This window comes from Protopterus annectens, chromosome 2.part1 (assembly GCF_019279795.1).
Source record: "Protopterus annectens isolate FY-2018-M chromosome 2.part1, PAN1.0, whole genome shotgun sequence".
Taxonomy (NCBI): Eukaryota; Metazoa; Chordata; order Ceratodontiformes; family Protopteridae; genus Protopterus; species Protopterus annectens.
Genome location: NC_056729.1, coordinates 718,564,377 through 718,590,895, shown reverse-complemented (window position 1 = coordinate 718,590,895; position 26,519 = coordinate 718,564,377). Strand labels below are relative to the sequence as shown.

General features: G+C 40.2%; 1 protein-coding gene across 1 annotated transcript in view; it reads right to left on the bottom strand.

The window, feature by feature from the left end:
• GUCY1B1 (guanylate cyclase 1 soluble subunit beta 1) overlaps nucleotides 1-26,519 on the bottom strand; it is a 1,108,262-nt gene that overhangs the window by 765,655 nt on the left and 316,088 nt on the right. The window contains exon 4 of the mRNA XM_044062441.1: nucleotides 11,980-12,098. Within this exon, the coding sequence (XP_043918376.1) occupies nucleotides 11,980-12,098 (119 nt within the window). The remainder of the gene's footprint in view (nucleotides 1-11,979; nucleotides 12,099-26,519) is intronic.

The window sequence follows — 26,519 nt, the reverse complement described above, 5'->3', positions numbered from 1 at the left end:
TCAACAGTTCTGGGTTGGACATGGCTCTGTATGTTAGATAGAGATCGCCTCTGAGAAGGTGGTATGCAACAGAGAAAAGCCTTAGTTTTTTCAATAGTGCTGCATAGGACAACTGTTTGAGGCCAGTAATCCTCTTAGTGAGGTACCTCTGTGGTCTCTCCAGCTGCTGGAGATGCCCAGCCAGGTACATTTCAATTGGTGCATTGTACTCAATAATGGGTCTGATGAGGGAAGAGGAGAGGGGCACCACTACATCCTTAGATCTTGATGTGAACACTTTCGTGATCAGATGGGTCACATAGAAGGATTTTCTAACCACCTCGGCAACATGGTTATCAAAGGAAAGCTGACTATTTACTTGGGTCCCTAGATCCCTTATTACTTCTTCAGATTTCAGGGGGTTACCTCCTATGTGGTAGTTCGCGGGTACTCTGTTTTTTCCAAAGGGGATTACTACGCATTTTTTAGCATTTAGCTTGAGACCATGGCTTTGACACCATGCATCAGTCTCATTAACACCCTTCTGGAGGATATCCATGTCGGCCGGAGACTCTGTTATAACACCCAGTTTGCAGTCATCCACAAACTTGGTCAGCCACAGCCCTTCGGTGCTTGCCTGTATTTCTAAGAAGTATATGCCAAACAGGAGGAGCCTCAGGACAGAGCCCTGAGGCACACCACTCGTTACTGGTCTGGATTCGGACATAGATCCCGCTACTCTTACTTTGTGGGATCTGTCTGAGAGCCAGTTTGTGATCCATCTTGTGACGTAAGGGTTTATGCCCAGGTTGGTGAGTTTATCAATAATATCTGAATGGGGAATTGTGTCAAATGCTTTAGCAAGGTCAAGGTAAGCCATGTGTACCTCCTTTCCCTTATCTATAGCCTGAGTAACTGTCTCAAAGAAGTCCACCAGGTTCAGGAGGCATGATCTGCCCTTGACAAATCCAAACTGTGTGGGGTCAAGTGTTTGGAGGTTTCCAATCTCTCCACTTATGAGTTCCATAATGATTCGCTCCATTGCCTTACAGATCAGACTGGTCAGGCTTATTGGTCGGTAGTTCCCAGGGGTCGGTTGTGGGCCCACCCTTGTGCAGCAGAACCACTATTGCTCTGCGCCATTCTATGGGCACATATCCTGTCAAGAGGCCAAGACTGAACAGGGTATTCAGATGCGGGGTTAATTCATTTTGGAGCTCGCATATGACACAGCCCGGGACACCATCTGGTCCCATGGAGGCAGTGCTTTTAGCTTTAGATAGAGCCTTATTAACCAACGTATCAGTAATAATTGGAGTTACACAATCCTCTGGAATAGTAATAGGCCCTGCAGGTGGTGGTGGTGGGGGGGGGGTTTGCACTGAATTTGTCAGCCAAGATGTTGGCAATGTCAGTGGGATCAGTGCATTTTGTTCCATTTTGTACTACCTCAGAACAGACCTGAGCGTTGCCGTTTAGGTTTTTGATGTAACCATAGAAGGCCTTATGGTTATCCTTGGCATCCTTGGCAGCTTTCTTTTCAAAATTGGCTTTAGTTGACTTGATGAGGGCCCTCAATTTCTTACTAATGCTGATCAGGGATGATTTTTCTACATGAGATTTGGCCTTTTTGTGTATGTCTCCTCCTTTTATTGTATAGTTTGCTTATGGCCGGGGTCCACCAGACTGGTTTCTTCTTGCTTGAGGAAGGAGTCTTGGTTTTATTTGGGATAGCACGGTCCATGCAATCCTGAAGATGTATGTAAAGTGCCTTGGTGTAGGATTCTGCATCCTGGATATCATTATCCTTCTGCAAGGGAATAGTGAAGCTTTCCACTTCTGACGCAAGTAGTTTGAAGTTTGCTTTGGAAAGATTTTTTACAATGGTTTCTTTGACTGGGGGAGGTGGAGGGGTGAGGATGTCCAGGGTTATCAGTTTGTGGTCTGATCTGACCAGAGAGGGAGTGATAACGGGTGTGGTACAATGGGCGCCCATATTTGTGATGACTAAATCCAATATGTTGTCCCCTCTAGTGGGAGTACATACCAGTTGTTCAAGGGCATTTGAATTTATAAATTCTATGACCCGCCGGGCATAGGCGTTAGAACTTTGGTAGTTCGCCCAGTCTATACTAGTTGAAATCACCCAAAATTATGGTGTTGGGTAGGACCTTTATATTTTCCAATGCCTCAAGAAATGCTGAGTGAGCATCTTGGGACATGGTGGGCAATCTATAACAGGCTATGACTTGAAATGTGGTTTTGCCTGCTGATAGTTGCGCATGGATGATCTCTGGGGCATCATGCTGCGCCACTAACCTGGAGATGTGGGTATCCTTGATGAATATGAATACACCTCTGCCCTTTGTACTGCGATCCGGTAACTGAGGCCGGAAGATATGATATGAATTGTAACCTGGTAGTGCTGGGGTGCTCTCTGGAGCCTTGAACCAGGTTTCTGTCACTGCACAAACATCAATTTTCTCCATACTGAGGAGTGCCTCAAGTGCGTGCATTTTGAGGTTAAGACTTCTGGCGTGGAGTAGCATTACCCTTAGTTTTTGGTTACCTGTGCTGGTTACGGTGGTTGGTTTGTCCTTTGAGCCTTGCCTAAAAAAGGCACTATGGGGACGGCAAGAGCCTTGGCCAGTATTCGAAAGCCTAGGAGTGACAGGTGCAAACCATCTCTTGCGAAACAGCGAGGCTTGTCTATTATGTCATCCCAGGCAGACAGACACTGGACCCCCTTAGAATAACACCAGAAGTTTAGCCAATTGTTGAAATTGATCATTTTTTCTTTGTATTGTGGTATCATTCTAGGTGAAGGTAGTATGCTACTCAAGGTTAGGGTCATACCAGCTTGGGCTACATGATCAGAGAGCTCCTCAATGTCTCTTTTCATGTAGTCCAGGGAGGTACGTCTTAGATCATTCACACCAACATGTACAATGACAGCGTCATACTTGTACTTGTTCTGGAGTGACCTAAGTGCCTGTGTTATGTGGCGGATCCTAGCACCCAACAGGCAGCTGACAGTAACCTTCTCCTTGTTCAGCCTGGTGAGTAGAACATCTGTGTGCCTTACTATAGAGTCTCCTGTTACTAGCGTGTTGGGTATGGCATTTTGCCTTAGGGGCTGTCATGAGGCACAATGCTGAGGTGAATTATGTGTTTTCTGGCTTGTGTTTGGAGGTGCAGGTTGCTTGCTTGTTTGCCTTGGAGGGCCCTGTTTCTTTTTCGGATTGGTACCTAGTGCCTCCGAATATGTTTTTGTGTATTTATGTGTAAGTTTTGCCAGTGCTTGTTTTGTAGATCCATGTGTGACTGGTGGTGTGATGCTAGTGTGTCTCTTCTCCACTTGACTGTCTGTTACAGTCATGGGTTGAGAGCTCTTTGCCTCCAGTCTGGCTGCGTATTTGCATCTCTCACAAGTGTTTGTGTCTAGAGGTAAGAGGAAAGGGTTGTCTGTATACATGAGGCAGTTGTGACATTGCCTCAGGATGCCCAATTCCACCAGATGAACTGGAGAGTACACCTGAAGCTGACCTCTGGACATGCTTGGAAAAGTAAATTTCACTTGTCTTGTGGACAATCGAGGGTCTTATGCTATATTATAATAGTGCTGTCTAGGAGATTTGGAAAATAATAGTGCTGTCTAGAAGATTTGGACAAGTGCTGATTTGGGTTATGCAAGTGCTGCAATAAGAGCAGTTGATCTGAAGCACTTGAGTTGAGGCTTGCCTAGTTCTAAGGGAAAATTTGCAGCGTAGACTTTGTGGAGCCAGGAATAGTATACCCCAGCTAACCGGCGCTGCCCGACACTGCTCTGTGTGCAAGACCATGCAAAAAGAGAGTTGCAGGGTTTTAAGAGAGAGAGATCAAGGAGTATGGAACTGACCCCAAAATGGCCAATAAAACTACAGTTTCTAGGCAGTAACCACTCCTACAGGGACAGGCAGGCTGCTCAGTGTTAACCACTGCCACTGGTGAACACAGAGACTTCCCTTTAGCCCAAGTAAGCACTGGCCTCCAAGAAATTTACAAACAGTTCAGAACACCAACTCTGTAACTGAACTTTTTTTTTAAATTATAGACAGTGGGAAAATAGCAAGATTTTTTTTTGTTTTTGTTTTTGTTTAAGGATAGCAGAGACACACAAGTAGCAAACTAGTCAGAACAGTGCAATAAATAACCCCAACACGTGTGTGCTAGGTCAGAGGCAGGTAAAATGCAATTTTCAGAAAAAAAACGATTTTAAATTAAGTGCCATATAACTATTAGATGCTGACTGTGGCTAATGTAGCAAACTTCTACACAGATATCAAATCATCACAGTATAATTTTGATATCTATACCAATGTTAAATCACACTGTAGCATACTCTAAGTTCATAGGTTCATAGGATGTTACTAGGCAATTGGTCTGAGTCTCTTTACAAGCATAACTGTTATGTCCCAATATAATATTAGATGAAAGATATTGTTTATGCCAAATGTTTTTCTAACAAGATCTACCCATGTTGAGAAGAGAAGCCTGGGCAATTCCCAAAAGAAATTTACAGTTTCCTATACAGTCATGCAGGATGTGCTTAAACAGGGTCACGGAGGTGTTCTGCTTGATATGGATTGGAAACCTATTCCAGAGGAGTGGCAACCTCTGAGAGATGTATCTGTCTCTCCAGCAGGTCCTACATAATGTTGCAGGTTAGACTGAGGTCCCCAGAACATGTGATTCTAGTCCCAGTTGACTTATGGATGTGCAGCATTTTCACTGGATTTGGGTCAGAGATAGCCCTGTAAACCAGACATAAGTTGCCTTTAAGTAGTCTATATGCTACTGATTACAGCGACAGTGACTTCAGTCTGTCCGTATAAGACTTGTGCTGGAGATCCTGAATTTTCTTAGTTAGAAATCTCTGAGGTCTCTCAAGTTGCTGCAGCTGTTTGGTAAGGTACATACCAAAGGGAGCATTATATTCAATAATAGGCTTGATGAGGGATAGTATAAGGGAGTTATAATATATTTTGCTCTTGAGACAATGCCTTTGCTAATCAGATGAGTGATGTAGAATACCTTCCTCACTACAGTAGACACATGGTGGTCAAAGTTGAGGTCATAGTCAACTTGTGTTCCCAGGTCTTTCACTACTGAACTGATACTTATTTTATAATAAGCAGGGACATTGTTTTTACTGTAAGGAATGATGATGCATATTTTAGTATTTAGTTTAAGACCATGGCTTTGCCATCAATCTTGGTTTGTGTAAGCCTCTTTTGAAGTACTCTGACATTGCTACGGGATTCAATGATAGCATTTAATTTGCAGTCATCCACAAACTTGCTTATCCACAGCTCCTACATTTTGGCCTGGACTTCTGAGAAGTATATGCCAAACAATTGGGGGCCCAGCACCATACCTCTCAACCTGATAACATCAAAAATCTGGACAAAGCCCATGAAAAATAGGTACAAATATGTACGCTGATTAACATAACATTTGCATACATAATTACGTAACCCCGCCCGCTCCCATGGAATTGTGGGACACTAGCTTTCAAACATAAACTAAAGAACAGACAACCAAAATATGGCACTAGACCAGAGTCTCCCTGCAGCCATTCCAATGTCCCATTACCTGGCTATTTCGCCCCATTTACCATAAACACTAATGTACATACTGTTTTACTTCTACGATGATTATTTGGATTTTATATTTGCATTTTATAGCACAAAGCACAAACACTAACAGACATTTGAATAACAAAGAAATACTGTCTCACAATGAAAATAGACTTAACATTAAAACTTCTCTGCCCTTGAAACTCACATTCATTGAAACAGCATTAAAACCCACACCACATCCAAAGAAAATGCATCTGGCCACTGGTGGATAAAGATTACCTTTGAGCCATTTTCAAATCACAGGCCCCTTGCACACAAAACAAGAAACATACATGTGTTCTTTGATACACCTTCCTGACTTTATTAAATTAAAGAAAAGTGGTATAGTATTCAGCAATACATCTTATCATAAATAATTGTTTAAGTAAAATAACAAAAGAAACAAAAATATTTACACTTACCAACAAAATGACCACTGGGCATCCTACCATATAGGAATAGGTTTACAGTAGGCTACTTTGCCAGATATAGGAAACATTTGCACTGCCTTGAAGCTGGGCAGACACACTGGTGATGCACCCTCCATACATCACACACTGCCTGGTAGGTGATGTAATGGCAGCCCTTCCTATTACAGTACCACTCCCCACATGGCCTTAATTACAACATGGTTACAATCTGTTGCACTGAGTACCTCAGGGAAATGTACTACCTGATAAAAGGCATGCAAAGTCCTGGCTGAGTCCTGAGGTGACACTGGGAAATAGATGTGTTGATCAACATGTGCCAATAGTACATTCAGGAACTGCTGATACATCTTCAAGGCAAAAGCCTGTGAGATACCTACCATTTGCCCAGTTCTCTCTGGATAGCCCTGTAGCAAGTGTAGTGAGGGCTATATATACCTTTCTATTCACAGGGTTAAGAAGGCCATGCATCCCCCTGGTGCCCCTGAGTGCGTACTCACTAAGACCCTTAAAATATCCCTAGCCACTCTAAATATGTCAAGTATCTGCTGGTTATCAAAATTATAGTGAGTTATTCTCCATCTACATTTCCGTGTTTTTGGCCAAGTGCTGGTAGGTGCAGGTGGTTTTGGCTCGGCCAAGATAAGCAGTATATACTGTGAAATAGCAAGGCTAGCAGCCAAAGACAGCATCACCACAGAATTACACCTTTTATAATGAATCTGCAGACATTGCAGAAATTAGTGAAATTCTTAGTATGAATTACAAAAAGGAGGAAGATGGACTCATTAGCATACACTGTTTTACATCATTCTCATTTACATATCACAGAAGGCCATGCATTAGCGAACCAAACACATAAATACACAAAAACATACTCGGAGGCTCTAAATAAAAATCTACCTAAGCAACAGAGACCTCCAAAGCAGACATCCAAGCAAACGCTACCTCAAAACAAAACACGCACAACACATAGCCCACAAAGTCAGTGTGCCAAGCAGCCCCAGCCCTTAAGGCTGAATAACACACCTGATGCTCTTGTAATAGGTGACTCTATTGTCAGACACACTGACATCCCGCTCACCAGGCTGAATAAAGAGAAGGTCATGGTGAGCTGCCTGTCGGGTGCTAGGATCCGTCACATAACACAAGCACTCAGGTCACTCCAAAGCAAATACAAATATGACTCAGTCATTGTACATGCTGGTGAGAATGACCTGAGACGTACCTCCCTGGACTACATGAAAAGAGACATAGAGGAGCTCTCTGATCATGTAGCCCAGGCTGGTATGACCCTGACCTTGAGCAGCATCTTACCCTCACCTAGAACGATGCCACAGTACAAAGACAAAATGATCGATTTTAACAATTGGCTAAAATTTTGGTGTCCTTCAAAGGGGATCCAGTGTCTGTCAGCCTGGGATGGCATGCTCGATAAGCCACGTTGCTTCACTAAGGACGGCTTGCACCTGTCACCACTGGGCTTTCGGATATTGGCAAAGGCTCTTGCCACCCCCATAGTGCCTTTTTTAGGCAAGGCTCAAAAGTCAAACCCACCCCCATAGACAGCACAAGGAACAAGAAACTAAGGGTAATGCTGCTTAACGCCAGAAGTCTTAACCTCAAGATGCACGCACTCGAAGCTCTCCTCAGTATGGAGAACATCGATATATGTGCAGTGACAGAAACCTGGTTCAAGGCTCCAGAGAGCACCTCAGCACTACCAGGCTATACCTCATATCATGCTTTTCGGCCCCAAAACCTGGACCAAACCACAAAAGGAGGGGGAGTTTCCATATTTATCAAGGATATCCACACCTCCAGGTTAGTGGCATTGCAAGAAGTATCGGAGACCATCCATGTGCAACTAACAGTGGGCAAGACTGCTTTTCAGTTTATAGCATCCTACAGACCACCCTCTCAAAGTCAGGAATCCCACTCGGCTTTCCTGAAAACATTGGAGAACATGAAGATCTCTCGAACACCATTATATTGGGCAACTTCAACTACCCAAACATTGACTGGGAGCACTACTCAAGCCCCAGCACCTTAGCCCAAAGGTTCCTGGAAATTATAAACTCAAATGCTATGGAACAACTAGTCACCACTCCCACAAGAGGGACAACATACTAGACCTGATCATTACCAACATGGGGACTCTATGCTCCACACCAGAAGTATATCCCTCATTGGTAAGATCAGACCATAAATTAATTTCACTGGATGTCCACATCCCGACCCCACGCCCAGCCCAGAAAACCACAGTGAAAAACTTCTCAAAAGCGAGCTTCTCACTTCTCAAAACCGAAGTGGAATCCTTCAAGGCCCCAGGGCCAGTGGAAACTACGGCCCAAACTGCAGAATCCTATATAAACGCATTCTACGGACATCTCCAGGAATGCATGGATCATGCTATCCCAAACAAAACCAAGACCCAATCATCCAAAGGCAGGCGTCCAGTCTGGTGGACCCCTGCCATAAATAAACTGCACAACAGAAGGAGGAAGCTACTACATGATAGAGCAAAATCCCTAATAGGGAAGGCATCTCTGATCAGTACTAGCAAAAAATTACGATCCCTCATAAAATCCTCCAAGGCCAGCTTCGAGAGAAAAATTGCACAGGACACCAAAGACAATCATAAGGCTTTTTCAGTTATGTTAGGAACCTGGGATGCAACTCCCAGACTTGTTCTGAGTTGATTCTAAATGACAAAAAATACACTGAACCCACAGACATCGCCAATATCCTGGCAGACAGGTTCAGTGCAAACTTCTCCACCCCAAAAGAGCAAGTATCTATCCCGGCAGAGGGCTGCCTCCCAAACATCTCTGATGCTCAGGTGGAGGCTGCCCTCTCCAAAGCAAAAAACACTGCTTCCATGAGACCAGATGGCATCCCAGATTGCGTCCTACATGAACTCCAAGAGGAACTAATCCCTCAAATAAAACAGCTATACAATTCAGCCTCACTACAGGATATGTGCCCACAGAATTGTGTACAGCAACAGAGGTCCCACTCCACAAAGGTGGAGCCTCTACGGACCCTGGAAACTATCGCCCCATAAGCCTGACTAGCTTAGTCTGCAAGGCTATGGAGAGGATCATCATGGATCTCATAAACAAAGACATTGGGGACCTACAGACACTAGATCCTACCCAGTTCGGCTTTGTCAAGGGCAGATCCTGCCTTTTGAACCTGGTTGACCTCTTCGAAACAGTCACCAAAGCCATAGATGAAGGGAAGGTAGTCCACACAGCCTATCTGGACCTTGCAAAGGCATTTGACACAATACCCAACTCGGGCATCATAGACAAGCTATCCAGCTTAAATATAAACCCCTATGTCACAAGATGGGTCACAAACTGGCTCAAAGACAGAACCCACAGAGTGAGAGTTGCTGGAGCCATGTCAGACTCGAAACCGGTCACACGTGGTGTCCCACAGGGTTCTGTCCTGGGACCACTTTTGTTCAGTATATACTTTTCCGAGGTACAGGCAACCGTGGGAGGACTATGGCTCACCAAGTTCGTAGACGACTGCAAACTGGGCGCCATAATCAATTCTCCAGCTGACACAAACATCCTTCAAAAAGGTCTCACTGAGACAGATAACTGGTGCCAGCACCATGGTTTAAAGCTAAATGCCAAAAAATGTATAGTCATACCCTTTGGCAAAAACAATGTGACCACAAATTACCACATAGGCAGAAACCCATTAAGTACAGAGAAAGTTATTAGGGACCTGGGGACTCAAGTTGATAGCAATCTCTCCTTTGAAAACCACATTGCCAAAGTGGTTAGAAAGACCTTCTACATAGCCCACCTCATCACGAAGGGTTTCACATCTAGATCAAGAGAGGTAATCGTGCCCCTTTATTCATCCCTCATCAGGCCCACCATAGAATATAATGCCCCTTTTGGGATGTACCTTACCCGACACCTGCAGCAATTAAAAAGACCCCAAAAGTATCTCACCAAGAGGATCAAGGGTCTCAAACAGATGCCATATGCTGCTCGGTTAAAAAAACTCCAGCTCTACTCAGTTGCATACCGCCTACTTCGAGGCGATCTATGCCTGACATACAAAGCTATGTCAAATCCAGAATTAATGGACATGCTCCACCTCAGTAAATCTAAATCCCTTAGAGCCACACGCTCGAGGGACTTGAACCTCAGCACAGAAATAAATAGAACTTGCTGGAGGGACAGGTTCATAACCCAGAGGCACCCTTCACTCTGGAATAGAATTCCAGTTCATGTGAGGCAGAGCACCTCACTGAATCTCTTCAAGAAGAATCTCGATAGGTGGATGGGAGATCGTAGGTTTGTCCCAGGGATTACTCCCGTGTCACTATTTAGATAGAGGCACAGTAAACTAAACCTTAAAAAGGGCACAGTATACTCAAATCAAGGGGTGGCGTAAGCCATACAGAATCGAGCTAGGCTTATAATTGCCCCAGGGCAGATAGCCTAGTATGAACCTATGAACCTATGAACCTATATCAATATGACTTAATTTGCTTAAGGTTATTAGCGGCCACTGAGAGTTGGCATAAATGGCCTCTAAGAACTGCTCTTTTATTTATTTCCAGTTTGATGACTGGGGATGTCCACTGGGCTCAGGAAGCCCATTTTCAGTGGAGGCCCAGGGAGAAACGCTCCACATTACATAATTTAATTTCAGATACAATCATAGTAAAGAAGACACATTTACAATTACATTTCATGTTAGAGAACAGGAATAATTCTTTGGTTACATAGTATCTAAATATTTAAGATGGCAGTCTCTTTTGCTGCAGAAACTCGTGGACAACACAAATAACCTTTTCGTGTTCAGGTAATGACTATGAATACCACCTTAACTTCACTTCGTTACAAAGTATAACACAATTCTTATTAAAATATTGAGGAGGAACTATAGTATTAGGATTTATTCTTCAGACCCCATATCCATGAACATGGAAAAGACAATTTCAAATATTTCTACTAAGTGACTACCCTTCACATTATTAATATATTGAAAAAAAATAACTGGATGACTAATTGCGAAAGCCTGACACAAATAAAATGCATGCAGCAATCTTCTTCAAAGCACAGTTTTTCTTGCTACTCATCTGCAGGCCAGTGGTGCTGCTTATGACCTTTACTGGTCTAACCCTTTAATTCCTATAGCACTTACTTTAAAATTGCTTGATGTGACACTAAGCAAGTTAGTCACAGATTCATTCTGTCAGTGCCACCCTACAAAAAAGTAGTTCTGTAATTCTTAGCCTCAAACACAAAACAAAGAAAGATAGCACGTACACTTTTCAACAGTTCAGAAGTGAAAGTATAGCATAGTCTGTGCTGTCTGAAGTTTACAGTTATGTGGTAATTCTTCATCGAAAATATAACAAAATGGAGGTGTGCTAAGCAAAGTATAGGCAATATACTGCCAAATCCTAAAATGTAACTGACTTAATTAAACCAACAGTAAATCAGTGTATGCTTTGAGACTGACTAATGGATTTACAATTTACGAGAAAGTAATGACATAAGCCACTTAATACCATTTTTCATTTTCCATTTGAGGACTGAAACATTTAGTCTTCCTTTTGTTGGAATCAAAATATAAGCAACAGAAAGTCAAACTAAACTAAGGATGACAAGAATTCCCTGTCACCTCCTGTAATAATACATTTTCAATTTGAGGTTGCACAACTTTGGGAAAAAAATGTCTGCTTCCTGAGTTTGTGAAACCCCTCAGTATAACAAATGCAAACTTCTTATGCCTGGCCTTCTGAGTCTGTCTTCAGGGCAACTTGATAGTCAAGGCCTTCATTCTTTAAAGCAGGCCCTATTATTACCTAGTGTCTTGGTCAACACTTGATTGTTTAGTTTCATAAAGCAAATTTGGTGCTAAATGCTTACCTGAAGGAACTCTCTAACATTTGAACCAAGGACTCGAAGAATTGTATCATAACCAGATTCTTGGCAGTAGGCAAAAAACATGCTTCCAAACATCTGCAGGATCTCCCCAGCATTAAGTTCTGTAATGCATTTAAAGAAAATGCAGATTAAAATGCCACAGTAAAGAATTACATATTATTTCAGTTCCAGTGTATACTGCATTAATTCTTCTTATTTTTAGGCAGAGCTTAACTGACACAGAGTGAGAGGAGAAAGATGAAACAGGAGGATATGTGAAAAAGAAGACACAACAGTGAGAAAGATTCATACAATATATTTTTAGCTGTATGTTACAAAAATGAATCAGCAAGTAACTCAAATGTTCATAAAAAGGTATCCTGCATTCAAAACACTATAGTTCCAAATCAGTGGTTATAGAAAACTGATAAAAACAAAAGGTAAAAAATGCCATAGTATGAGAATGCAAAATATTTTGTATTTGTATGTAAATTCCACTGTTCTTAAGAGCTGGTTTATGTATTAAAATGGAGCTTTTCTCCATGGGCCTCCACTGAAAATGGACATCTGTCCAGTCAGACTTTCCCAGTCAATAAATATAAAATAAAATAAATAAAAATAAATAAATAAAAGAAAGATGACTCGTATGAAAAATATAATCATACCAGAATGGTTGGCTTTCCATCCTTTACATTGGACTGAAATTAAATTGCTTAAAAAAACATTCATTGAGTTCTATAGTCCTATTGCCTGAATCTTTATAGCCATCTTCTTATTCACTGCATCTTTGTGGCCTATGAAATTTGTCTGACTGGGAAAACCTCCATCAACAGCATTTCATTTTTTTTTCCCTGGTACCTTGACTAAATACCTTCCAGGAAGGATAAAACAGAATAGCACACAACATAACATCTTAAGTATATGCAAAAATACAATTAATTAATTAATACACATTATTTAAAATCATCCAGTCACATTCTGGGTTTAAACCACTTTATGCCCTCACTTGTTCCTGTGGTCTGTTTTATATTGGTGAGATGAAGAGATAGTTCAAGGTTAGGCTACAGGATCATGAGAGACACAGTAAGAGTAAATTACTTATGGTCTTGTTGGTTATACTTTTCTGAAAAACAAATTGTTTTTCTTTAAAGGCACACATTTAGAAAAATTTAGTCAAAACCCATGATGAGGTAGGAGTCTGAAACAGATATTGTATTACAGGAAGACTTTGTATATTTCAAAATGTAATACCCTGACTGCCAATGAAGCTATTTGTAGCATTTGTGATGACTTAAGTTGGGCTTTGCTCAGATACCCTTGTTATATTTGTCTCATAAGATAAATTTCCATCTAGAAGGTCAAAGATATTTTTCTTCACCAAGCTATGATCTTGGATGTTGGAATTAAACATGCCCAGCAGCTAACAGTATTTGTGATGCAGACATTGTACTGTTTCACATTAACTAGTTTAGTTTTGCTTATCAAGATTTCCTGACATACTGTTTGTAAAGGGCTGTATTACTGAAATACAAATAACCTAGTCTTAATATTATTATCTTTGTTACAGGACAAGATCATAAATGTACTTATTAATGCAGGAGTATTTGCTTTCTGTAGTTAATGTGCTATGAGTTACCCTTGCAACTTTGATCACCAGTAAGTATATAATTTGAGAAGGGTCTGGTCAGACAGGGTGCATTCTGGTGTCTTTTCTCCTTACCTATGAGTGACTGCGGGCAGTTCACTAATCTTGGTTATTATTGTAATCTACTAAATACATTCTATGGATATGCATTAATCTAGGTAGGGGATCATTGCGGTGATGAAGGCACTTTACACCCCTGCTAACTTAAAAGTAGTAATAGTAAGTGTAGTTAGGAATTAGAGTGTGCTAGTTCCCACGTTCCAAAGAGATGCAGTAGGTGGATTGGACACTCTAAATTGGCCATAGGTGAGAGTGTGTGTACAAGTGAGCGGTATGAATGAATTACCATGGCAGGGCTAGCCACCTGGCTGTGTAAACCTTTGGCTTGAGATGCTTGTCACTGCAGAAGTGAAACCCCGACCCCATGTACCAAATGGGAAAAAGGGTTGAGCACGGATGGATGGATGGAGTTGTGACTGCAACCTTTTTATTGGTTTGGTTGAAGAAGGAGAGAAACTGATGACGCAATTTTTGTATGCATGGTGTTTTGTTTTTGCTGGAAAATATACTTCAAGTGAAAAAGTTTCCCCATTCAGGATACTTATAGATTAGCATGCTCACCATGAACGCCTGAAGTGGTTGTATATAGCTATCATATCAGTGCTTCTATGGCTGGCACAACCAATGATGTATTAGAAGCCACAAAAAAAACTATGAGTATCACACAATGCAACATGGGAATCATTACCTGCGTCTCAACCATGTATTAGTCCGTGAGAGGGGTTATTGAGCAAAATGCACTGCATGTGTTTTTTAAACTAAATGATAACTAAAATATGATGAGAAAGTGTAATCAATTTCTTTAAATAATACTTATTAAACATAGAGTGGAAAGTGGAAAGCTTATTTTGTATCTGTGACAGCTTATCAACTGCAAAAGATCTATTTATATTCTTTGAATAAATTTTATAACTAAATGGTGGCATGAAACCTGCTCATGGGGAGGGGGAAGAGTCATGGGGAGGGGGAAGAGAGTTGTCCAGGTCACTGGACGAAGTGCTTGCTGTACTGGGCTTACTATTGATATGTATTCTAAATGCTTTTCACAAGGTCACTGAAGGAGTTGTGATATGATTACAAAGTGATAGCTTGGTTCTCTCTGTGTGATATAATTGGGTATAACTGAAAACATATCAGCAAACTACAGGGAATTCATATAAAGTGTATTTCACATAAGGATTTAAATCCTGTAAGTTTATAAATCCTATAAAGATGCATAGTTTGATATTATTATTCAAACTGCACTCCTCTGTTATACTTGCGACTAATGAATAAACAATTCAAAGGTGATTAAATACAGTTTTAGTGTCTTAAGCATGTACACAAGTGTCTATCAATAATAGATTTGAGAACTAATTAAAGCATTATGCATCTCAGTGCTCAACTACTTCACTTATCTGTTGCAATATGAACCTTCCTATAAGCAGGGAGGATTGGTTTTGCAAAACAACCCTTCACTGGCAAGTCTTGACAACTGTGTCTTGAGGTTTGTAAATATTTTGGTTATCATTAGATTGTTGTTAGGAAATCTATGAATATTGTGAAAGAGTACAGACATTTGTTGGAGTTATTGGTTGTTAGATCTTGTAGGCTAGTTCTGTTAGGGACTTACAGGTTTAGGCCAAGCGGTATTTGGACTAGGTGGAGGGGGCTTTATAGTGTTAACTACGTCCAGAATGGTGTAAGCTCATGAAATATTCCTATATTTACAAGCTTTATGCATATTGGGTTTTGAATGTGAAGCTTATTATATGTACAAAGGAGGCTTTACTGGAGGAAATTTGGAATAAAGTAAAAGATGTAATGAATAAAAGTCACTTCATGGAATCTCAGTGGCATCCATGTTCCTCATAAATGAAAAAAAAAATTGGCACAGATTATGTCAGACAGATACTAATATGGATACTAATACTTGTGCATTACAGAAAACAGGCTGGTTAGACCTTGGGAACGATAGACCCTTAAGTCTAACCATCCTCATCTGCAACGCCATGAAAAGAATTATCATGGACCTTACCAACAGGACTTTGACGACCACCAAATGCTGGACTCAACCCAGTCTGACTTCATTAAGGCTAGATCATGCTTACTAAACCTGGTAGACTTCTTTGAGAATGGCGCCAAAGCCATGGATGAAAGTAAGATAGTGCACACAGCCTACTTCGACCTTGCCAAAGCTTTTGACACAATTCCCCACTCTGACATCATTCAAAAACTCTCACAGATAGGGATTAACCCTTACAGTACTAGAGAGGTAGCCAGCTGGCTCATCGACAGAACACACTCTGTTAAAACTGGTGACTCCACCTCCACCAATAGACCCGTCACCAGTGGAGTACCACAGGGGTTTGTGCTGGGACAATTATTGTTTGGCATCTATTTCTCAGAAGTCCAGGCCAAACTAGTGCACCTCATAAGCAAGGCTATAGCATCGAGGTTAAGGAAAGTTATAACTCCACTGTACTTGGCCCTCATCAGACCACTAATAGAGTATAATGCGCCCTTTTGCATGCACCTCACCAGACACATACAACAGCTGGAGAGACCTCAGAAGTTTTGCACTAAGAAATTATAGGGACTCCAAACCATGACCTACATGGACAGGCTAAAACATTTTTGCTACAGGTAATTCAAGTGGAAAAAATTGTGAGGTATTCCTGCTAAAAAAAAACTTTCCAATTTAAATACACTTAAGCCAAAGAAAACCCAAATCTTTTCCTGGTGAAGTAAATTTGGGACAGACAGGAAGAAGACAAGAGGAAACAAGGGTGTCCAGCAAAGAGGTGGCTGAATTGTGTGTCAGAAGATCTGTGACAGTCAGGCATGAGTGTTGAAGAAGGCAGGAGTGTGACATTGAATTAGAGGGATGGTGACAGTTATCATGACACCCTGACCCCATGTAGAAAATGGGAAGAGGGGGCTGAAGATGATGAAAGAAAACTCAGAGAGCAGATTTGTTATGATAGAGTGTAAAACTCTTGTTTTACTAAAATCATTGGTCACTGTATCAGTATATGCATTGTGTGGTAAAAGTTACTGTTTTCTGTGCCATTTATTAATGTCTTGTAATCCTTTGATAGGCATGATCACATTTTATCTGGAAACTGGTACCCACTACTGGGATCATATTTAGACAAACCATGGTCAGATATAACAACTAAAAATAGAGATTCAGCTCTTCTTAAGATATTAATGAATATCAGAGACCTGTATGATCCATGTCAACTTTTATTCAGTTTTGGAAGGACTATACTTTCTTTCCTTTACCATACAAATTATAGTTCAGAATAGATTCTTTCTTGCTCTCTAAATCATAGAGTGACTGTGATCTGGAATAAAAAACAATTCCCTAATGAGGTTAAAGATAAATCTTCAACTGACATCAATTACTTATCAAATTGGAGATTAATCCTGACCTATGAAAGGAAAAGGATGTTAATGAATAAATACTACAACCTTTTATACTTTACTTTGATTATAGTTTAAATGGGAAATGACAATTTGATTTAACTTGGGTGGCATTTAATGTGATTCCAAGGAAGATTTTAATTAGTAAAACTTAACAAAACCCAGAAAGGAACCAGCCCAGTGGAGCAGAGGGAAAAAGCCCTGAATGCAGCCTGAGCAACCAAGTTCAATTAATGTCAGTTGAAGGATGGGCCTGCCTGTCCTTGAGTGCAGTGCCTGCCCTAGGGTGTAGAGAAAGTGCCAGTATGGGCAGAACATTCATTCACCTCTGTGCGAACCATGGATCAGAAGACTGATGTGTTGAATGTACAACAGACCCAAGGAGATATGGCTGCTTTGTAAAGCATGGGAGTCATGCCCACAAGAGGTCATGCACTATTGATCGCCCATCTATTAACATATATACTGGCATAATGGGAGGGTATAATTTATAAAAAAACGTGCAAACCTCATTATGAATTCTCCTGACTCTGTGCTACTTGATGCGGCATGGTGGAAAGAATCTACTGAATCTGTATGTCAGGGAATCAGAGGCCTTCCTGAGTGCAGGGTTGTCTCCAGATGTGAGACTGTTCTCCAGTGTGGGTCAAATCACAGTGCCACCACAGAATGTATGTCTCCAGGGCTGGCAGTATTGGGAAACTGGTACTGAGAAGCCTGAAGTCAGTAGCAAAACATCCAGAAAGGAAAAAATAATTGAACTAAACAATGCAATATCTAAATTATATAAAGAGCTAGAAACGATATATGATTAACCAAAAAAATTCTGATAAGATTATGCTTCAAGGTGAATTAAAAACTATCAGTTCTGCAAAGCAGTCCTTAACTGAACAAAGAGAAGGACAAAATCTCAACCATAGTTCTAACAATATATTATATATGAAAAATATTAACTTGGTCTAGTCTACACCTTATGCCTTCACTGTCTGCATTAGAGCAAAAAAAAAGTTCTTTCTTTCATCTGTTACTACACAGAAGCATCAGCACCAAGTCCTAATGTCCTATCACTTCACACCCTGACAAGTAAAAATAAATAAATAAATAAATATCCACTTCAAGCTGGTGCTCCTTCCCTCCTAAAGAGTCATGCCAGGTAGTAAATTCCTCCCATCTTTGCTCCTGCCCTTGAAGAGGAACATTAAATAAAAAAAATATATAGATCTGCTAATCGTGACCAATGACATTGTGCCAGGGTGGGTGCCCCCTTCACTAAATCCCTAGTTACACTTCTGCTTTTAAATTTGAATGTAGATTTCTTCTCCTGTTGGCAATATCTACTGAAGTTCGTTTAACTTTTATTCAAGAATAGCTAAAAAGCTTCATTCTACTTATTCAGACATTATGTGCACATGCAGTAATTATCTGATTTTTACATGAAAAAAATTGCAATAGTATGTCACATGTGACAAATTACATGCTTAACAAGCAGGAATGTGCAACACCTGTTCTACGGAATCTGCAAAGCATAAGTGGTGAGGTACACTGGTGCCTACATGTGGAGTTACCAGCTGTTCCACAGCAAAGTTCACTTAAAGCATTGTCTAAGTCACCAAGTATAACTGTTAAATTATGGTACTAAAAACAACAGCACTACTTAACAAGTCTCTATTGCACTCACCCCTAATTCTCACAGTCGGTAGAACAGACATACACATTAAAATAGTAAAAATACAGTAAGTAATTTATTTTAAAATCTAAAACAGCTCACCATATTTGAAAATATGTATACTACAAAACAGGCTACTCTTAAAGTGTTAGCCTTGCAGGAAATGTTTTGTTAATGGCAGTATCACACCTAGATCACAGATGTCCTTCCCATAATATACACACTCAGGTCAGTCATGCTCTTTTAACCTTTATATATACTATCTGTTATGTGTGAAATGTAACATATTTTAATATCAACACGTAGATCTAGCTAGACCAGTTTGTTATGGTTAGCATGGGAACAAATTGACAGCTTATAAATTGATGTGTTTCAAAACTGGAGTGGAAATCAAGTATTTAGGGGCTACACTCAAAAAATGACAAATCACAATTTATGTGCTTGTTTCTCAGCTTGCTAATAGAAACAAGTGATGCTTACACTACTTGGGTACTTTGTTGCAAAACACATTAAATGAACAGAAATGCAAATACTTTGCAGTTCATTGTTTGACTATTTTGAAACCACCTGTTCAGACAGAATAGTTTCAGTGGCAGTGTAAGACCTAAGCAGTGTTTCTTTACTAAACGGAATGGCATCATTACTAGTCACAAAGGGCACAATGTCTGGCAGTTAGATAAGAGGATTAAGGCTCTGAGTTGTTAACTCATTCAAGCCTATAGCACTTTTTGTGTAGGTCCAGTTAACATCCATAGCTCCTTATGGTGTCCAGACCTTCATTGGGTCTGACTTCTTTAACTATGTGACTTACCTACTTATAATAGGCAGGATCAGAAAAGGCAAGGGGTTACCAATAAAATTACACTATGATTGTTAATCTAGGATGTCCCACAGTAGAACAGCTTTGATAATCTTTTGCATTTTAAGTTGATGTTTCAGAAAATGCTTTGGAGTGCAAGGACATGTGTAAGTGATAACATCCCACACCAAATATGTGCTAATAAGTTGCTTCCTGTTGTCATGGGGCTTGATTCCTTTCATCTTCATTTGCCATCTGTGTGACTCTGATCAAGTTACTTAACCAGACAGTGTCCTCAGGTCACCCCTCAAAAGGAACATATCCAGTGGGCTTACCTGGTTAACAAATAGTTAAACAGAAAAAAAGCAGATGTATACACTATATCAGCTCACCTGTGAGGGAGTACTCATCATTTTCTGTATGACTGAAATTGTTTCTCATGGTGTTCTTGGTTCACATATTTTTCCATCTCAAGACCCATGCAAGCACCTCCCATCAGGATGCCATGACATTATGTGTTACACTAATGCAGGCTGTCTAGTCCCTGGTTGGTCATCTTGTTTCCATCCACTGAGCATTTGAAGTCTTCACAATATGAATCAAAGAAGAAAAAAACAGTCCTGCACAGGAATATACAAACATCTACCTGTTTGACTTACAGGGAATTTTAGCAGAAGCTGCTGTGTGAAGAGGCTGTCCAGAAATATGTGAAGGGTGGGCATGTGATAAACATCCATTCAAGAGGCTTTTTTAATAGACTAACTGACATGGTGAGCACATATCTATCATATGTGATATTGGGAACTCTGTTCAGTGGCTGCATACCTCGGAAGAATTCCACACAATGTAAATAAACTTACCCGGAGGATGAATAAGCTAATAAGGTAAATTCTCAAAATGCTGAATCCATTAACAAAACAGTGGCAAAGAATTTAATAATCCTAAAGCCACAGTCCATGTAATAATGGCTGGCGAAGGTGTGAAAAGAAGACCAAATGGCCATCATATAGATGCCTGCCTTTGAGACATTTTTGAAATAAGTGTTCAAGAAGCCATGGCTATGGATCAAGGCCTGTGACAAGCAATATCTTTTATTAGTGAGAGCCCTTGATAGCAAAAAAGACAATGCATTTAACAATGTTTGCTAACACAACTGCTAGACCCTCTCTCTCCAATGAGCAAAGGCAACAAATAGCTGTTTCAATACATTCACTTTAGGTAGAACCTGATTTAGTTGTGCAATCCCAAGGTGTACAGGGCTGTTTTCACCCATTGCTTTTTAACCCCATAAAGAACTGAGAAAAGAAAAAGACTGGTTTATGGATAATTTCGACAGCATACTTGGGAGAAATGCAGTTTGAACACCCTTAGATAATTCCAATTACTTAATGCAGTCATTGCATATCAGCAAGTCAAATGACATCAGAGATTCTTAGTCTAGGAATGTAAACTTCTTTTGCAACATCATCAAGATGGTTTGGAGGGATAGGTATACCTCACAGAGGATACCACTGCTGTGGAACAGACTCCCCATCCACATAAAACAGAGTTCAGCCTTGCCCATATCCAAGTACAACTTAGATCTATGGATGGGGAAACAAAAAAATTACCCCAGGACTGCCCTTGTATTACAAATAGACAGAGGCAGCTCCTAAATGCTTTATCCCATGTGTGGGTCACCTTGAATAATCTATGATATGATCCCAGTTATTTTCATTGGGGGTAATATATAATTATCAAGCATAGGATGGGTAAGTCCAATCTATAACCAAATGGGATAGGTTATTTTGAGCACAAAACGGGAAATTGCTTACCTATGAACATATTTCAGATTCTGCTTTAGTTAATGTGGCTTTTCTTTCACCTTTTTATGCACATTTACACCCCTTGGGTTTACAATCCTTTTCAGGTAGATAAATTGAAAACTATATTAATCTGTTGCCTAGGTATCCATTTGTTTATTGTTTTGCCCTCCATGGTAGTTTAACCAGAAGAAGCAGGAGAAATCAGTATGTAAAGTAAATTTTGTAGGGAAAAACAAAGCATATAAAATATGATAATAGTTCCACTACATTATATTTGAAATGTATACAAGATGCAAAATACAATTATTCATATGTGTAAGTTCAAATATGAAGTTCTGTGAGTATCTTACCCAGAGACTCGCTGAGAGAGACTAAATCTAGCAAATGTAGCTGCTTATAGCTTGATCATTATCTTGGAAATCTGAATCTGACTGAAATTCTACTGGAACCCTTAGTGATGATGTCATAGTGTTATATATTTTCAGGAGAGTTAACATATGCTTTCTAATAGGGCAGACTACAATTCCCTTAAAAGGGACAGCTCAGATGCCTACCTTGCATGTAGTATTTAAAATATATAACTATCTAGCAGTGGCAGCTGATGGCTTCAAATCAAAGGGGTGCGGCAGGAGATAGCTGAATGGGTGGGGCCAATTGGAAGGGGTGGGGCTATGCTAAAAATTGCAAAAATTGGGACTTTAATTAAATACACTGCCCTGCATGCCAAACCATCATTATGAGAGTCTAATCAAGACAAAATGAAGTGTAGAAGAAAAAAATATTAAAATGCATTGGCTACATGACAGCTTACTTAATATCTAGATGGAAACAAACAGGTTTTGAGGCATGAACAAAGAAATTTCTTTTTAAATACATTACAGGAATGCCGGTCAAAATCAAGTATGAAAAAACAAGTAGCGCTCAACTCAAATCACTTGTCCTTGAACTGCAGTTATAATTATAATTTATATTCAGCTTTATAAAAGTACCAAGTACATGCTGAATGTAGCAATCTCTGTGATACCCCCCACTTGTAAAAATGCTTCTTAGCCAAAAAAGACCTGCTGCCTTACAACTATCTACTTGTTTCATGGGGAAAACATGATTAAAGTAAAAAATGTACAGCAAACAAGAAACAAGCTCAAGATAAATTGATTAAAGGATTACTGCACAGGTTATGGACCACACATGATCAACTGGCATTCTGTTTAGTTTATGGGTAAAGCCTGCAAAGATGACTGCAAGTCTCCAACACATGTAATGACCTTCTGAAAATACTTGAATCCTGTCATTTATTACAAATACTGTCATATGCATTTCAATACGCAATCCAGTTATGTAAATATTCTCTGCATGGTAACAACAAAAAGGCTTTCAATGTTGGTAATTCTTTAACAGTATGCTTATTAAAGCTTACTTACATCTTACAGTCTCAGACAAGCTTACCTGATGGTCATTAAAGCATTGCTACTTAAATGCAGAGCAACAGGCTCTACAACAGCATGCATTTTATGAATAAGAAGAAGCATAAATCAACAGTATAAAAATATGACAGAAAACCAGAACATTCTGTAAAATCAAGGACAGATAAAAAGCCACTGTAGTACTTGTGTCTACCTTGAATGGGAGGATACTTTGCACACTTACACTGCATAGCTGCTCCTTGCCTTGCTTGGACACATCCAAAGTCACAATGTGGGGGAGTGGGGTGCAACAAGTATGTCACAATTTGAAATGTCTCTGGCTGATGGTGATGGTCCTGACACATTTATCATACCTCTAAACCTCAGAGCAAGAAATCTGGACAAAGCCATAAACAGATTTGGGACAAAGGCCCAAAATAAGGAAACATTTTTAATATTGCTCTTATAAACTTAGAAAGATAATAGAATAGTAGGTCTTGCATTAGTATGAATTTTCTGAAGGGTATGAAATCTGAAATTCAAATGCCTGTCATTATTTTCTAACTTCAGCCTTTAATGATTTGCCACTAATTTGCCAGAAAACCACAATTTTATGAAAAATGGACCAAACGTGATGCAAAAATATAAAATAGCCACACAATGCAGCTGAAAATAGCCTAGTACAAACCTATGAACCTATATCATGTCATTCACCCTGCTAGACAGGGGTCCTGGGAAGTAAATATTGTGGGAAGAAATATCCAGGGAATTGTTATGGCTAGGCGTGTATAGGCCCTAGGAACAATAGCCTAGTACCAACCTATGAACCTATGAAAACCTGTCAAAGTAGGGACACTTTTTAATACTAGTACTGTTAACTTGAGCAGCTGACAAAATAAGAGAATCTACATGCATTTCTGAAATTAAAAGTAATCTATTACTCTAATCATTACAATTATTCATTAATTGTAAACCATCCACATTTTCTACCAAATTTGCCATTTTGCAGAAGGATTATTAGGGGGAGAGCAAAATTCTGAACCACAATTGTGGACAGTTAAGAGGTTTGGATATACCTAATTCTATAAAGTGATTTATTTGCTCGTACCTCTCAACCTCTTAACACAGAAAATATGGACAAGGCCAAATATATTGGGGGAACATACAAACAGTACTAAAAATTGCTCTTGTATAAACTTAGACAGTTGAAGGAATAACAGGTCTTGCTTCAGCAAGCAATTTTCTGAAGGGTATGAAGTCTGAAACTCAATATCTGTCTTTATTTACTGACTTCATTCCTAAATGATTTGCTAGAAAAATCACAAATGTTATGAAGAACAAACCAAAAATAAGAAGCAAAAGTCTATTCCTTCTGCAAAAATCTGGACAGTTGGGAGGTATAGTTTAGCAGGAGCTGAGTTTGCCACCCTTCCCCACTCACAAAATCATGGCTGAATGGGGCTGCCCTCCTGCAGCTATTCCTATGCCCCATTACTTGGCTATTTCACCCTATTTACCATAAACACTGTAATGTACATACTGCTTTACTTCTACAATGATTTAGATTTCATTTAAAAGTTTTATTTCACATTTTACAGCACACACACTAACAGACATCTGCTAAACAAAGCAATGCAGTTTCACAATGAAAATAGACTTAGCATTAAAACTTATCTGCCCTTGAAACTCATATTCATTGAAACCGAATTGAAACCCACATTCAAAGAAGCTGAAATGCAAACAAACACCAGTCACAACCAAAGTGACACATAGCTCACAACACCAGTGTTCCACCCAACAACAGCCCCTAAGGCAAGACAACGTACCCAACACTTTAGTCATAGGTGACTCGATAGTCAGGCACCCTTATGTCCCACTCACCAGGCTGAACAAGGAGAAAATTACAGTCAGCTGCCTGTCAGGTGCCAGGATTCACAACATAATGCATGCACTCAAGTCACTCCACAACAAGTACAAATACGACTCTGTCATTGTCCATGTTGGAGTGAATGACTTGAGATGTACCTCCCCGGACTACACAAAAAGAAACATGGAAGAGCTCTTGGATCATGTGGCCCAGGCAGGTATAACCCTAACCCTAAGTAGCATCCTGCCTTCGCCCAGAATGATACCACAGTATAAGAACAAAATGATTGACTTCAACAATTGGTTAAGCTTCTGGTGTCATTCAAAGGGGATCCAGTATCTGCCTGAGACAACATGATCGACAAACCACGATGCTTTGCCAGAGATGGTCTGCACCTGTCACTCCTGGGATTCAGGTTATTGGCTAAAGCTCTTGCCACCTCTATAGTGCCTTTTTTAGGCAAGGTTCAAAGGAGAAAACCACCACTGTAACAGATACAAGCATGCAAAATCTGAAGGTAATGCTACTCAATGCTAGAAGTCTAAACCTCAAAATGCACTTACTTGAGGCACTCCTAAAAATGGAGAACATTGATATCTGTGCAGTAACTGAGACCTGGTTCAAGGCTCCAGAGAGCACCCCTGCAATACCAGGCTACAACTCTTACCACACTTTTCAGTCATCAAACCAAGACTGAAACACTAAAGGTGGAGGAGTGTCCATATTCAACAAGGATATTCACATCTCCAGGCTAGCTGCCCAACACAATGCATCTGAAATTCTCCAGGTGTAACTAACACTAAGTAAGACTGCAATCCAAATTGTAGCTTGCCACAGATCCCCCACTATGCCCCAAGATTCTCACTACACCTTTCTAAACATACTGGAAAATATTAAGATACAACCAAACACCCTAATACTGGGTGATTTCAACTACCCTGCCATTAACTGGGAAAACTACTCAGGTACCAACACCTTTTCCCAACTGTTCTTGGAATTCATAAATTCCAATGCCCTGGATCAACTAATCCATTGTCCCACCGGGGGCTCCAATATCCTAGACCTGGTCATTACCAACATGGGAGATAGATGCCCCACACCAGTGGTCACCCCCCCATTGGTCAGGTCTGACCATAAGCAAATCACCATTGACATCCACATCCTACCACCACCCCCCAGTAAGGAAACCTTGGTAAAAAACTTCTCCAATGATACCTTCATTCTACTGAAGTCTGAAGTGACAAACTTCATGGCACCCATGCAGATGGGAGCTGAAAGTTCAACTGCTGAATCCTACACTAAGGCACTGTATGAGCACATCCACTCATGCATGAATCATGCCATCCCAAATAGAACCAAGATGCTCTCCTCCAAAAAACGGAAGCCAATCTGGTTGTCCCCTGCCATAAACAAACTATACAACAGAAGAAAGAAATTGTTGCAGAAAAGAGGAAAACCCCAGGATGCAAGAAACTCCCTTACCAGCCTCAGTAAGAAGCTGAGATCCCTCATAAAATCCTCCAAAGCTAGTTATGAAAATAAAACTGCTAAAAATTCCAAAGACAACCACAAGGCATTCTATAGTTATGTCAAGAATCTAAATGGCAATGCTCAGATATGCTTTGAGCTACAACAGAATGGCATTAAATATACTGATCCCAAGGATATTGCCAGTATCCTGGCAGATTGATTTAATGCCAAATTCACCCCCTCTCACCCCCTAAAGGGCCCATCTCAATACTAAAAGATTGCCAAATTCTGGTAATCATGGCCACACAGGTAGAAACCTCACTCTCCAAAGCTAAGAATACAGCATCCATGGGACCAGATGACATCCCGGGCTGTGTACTACATGAACTACAAAATGAACTGGCACCTCACTTAAGTGTC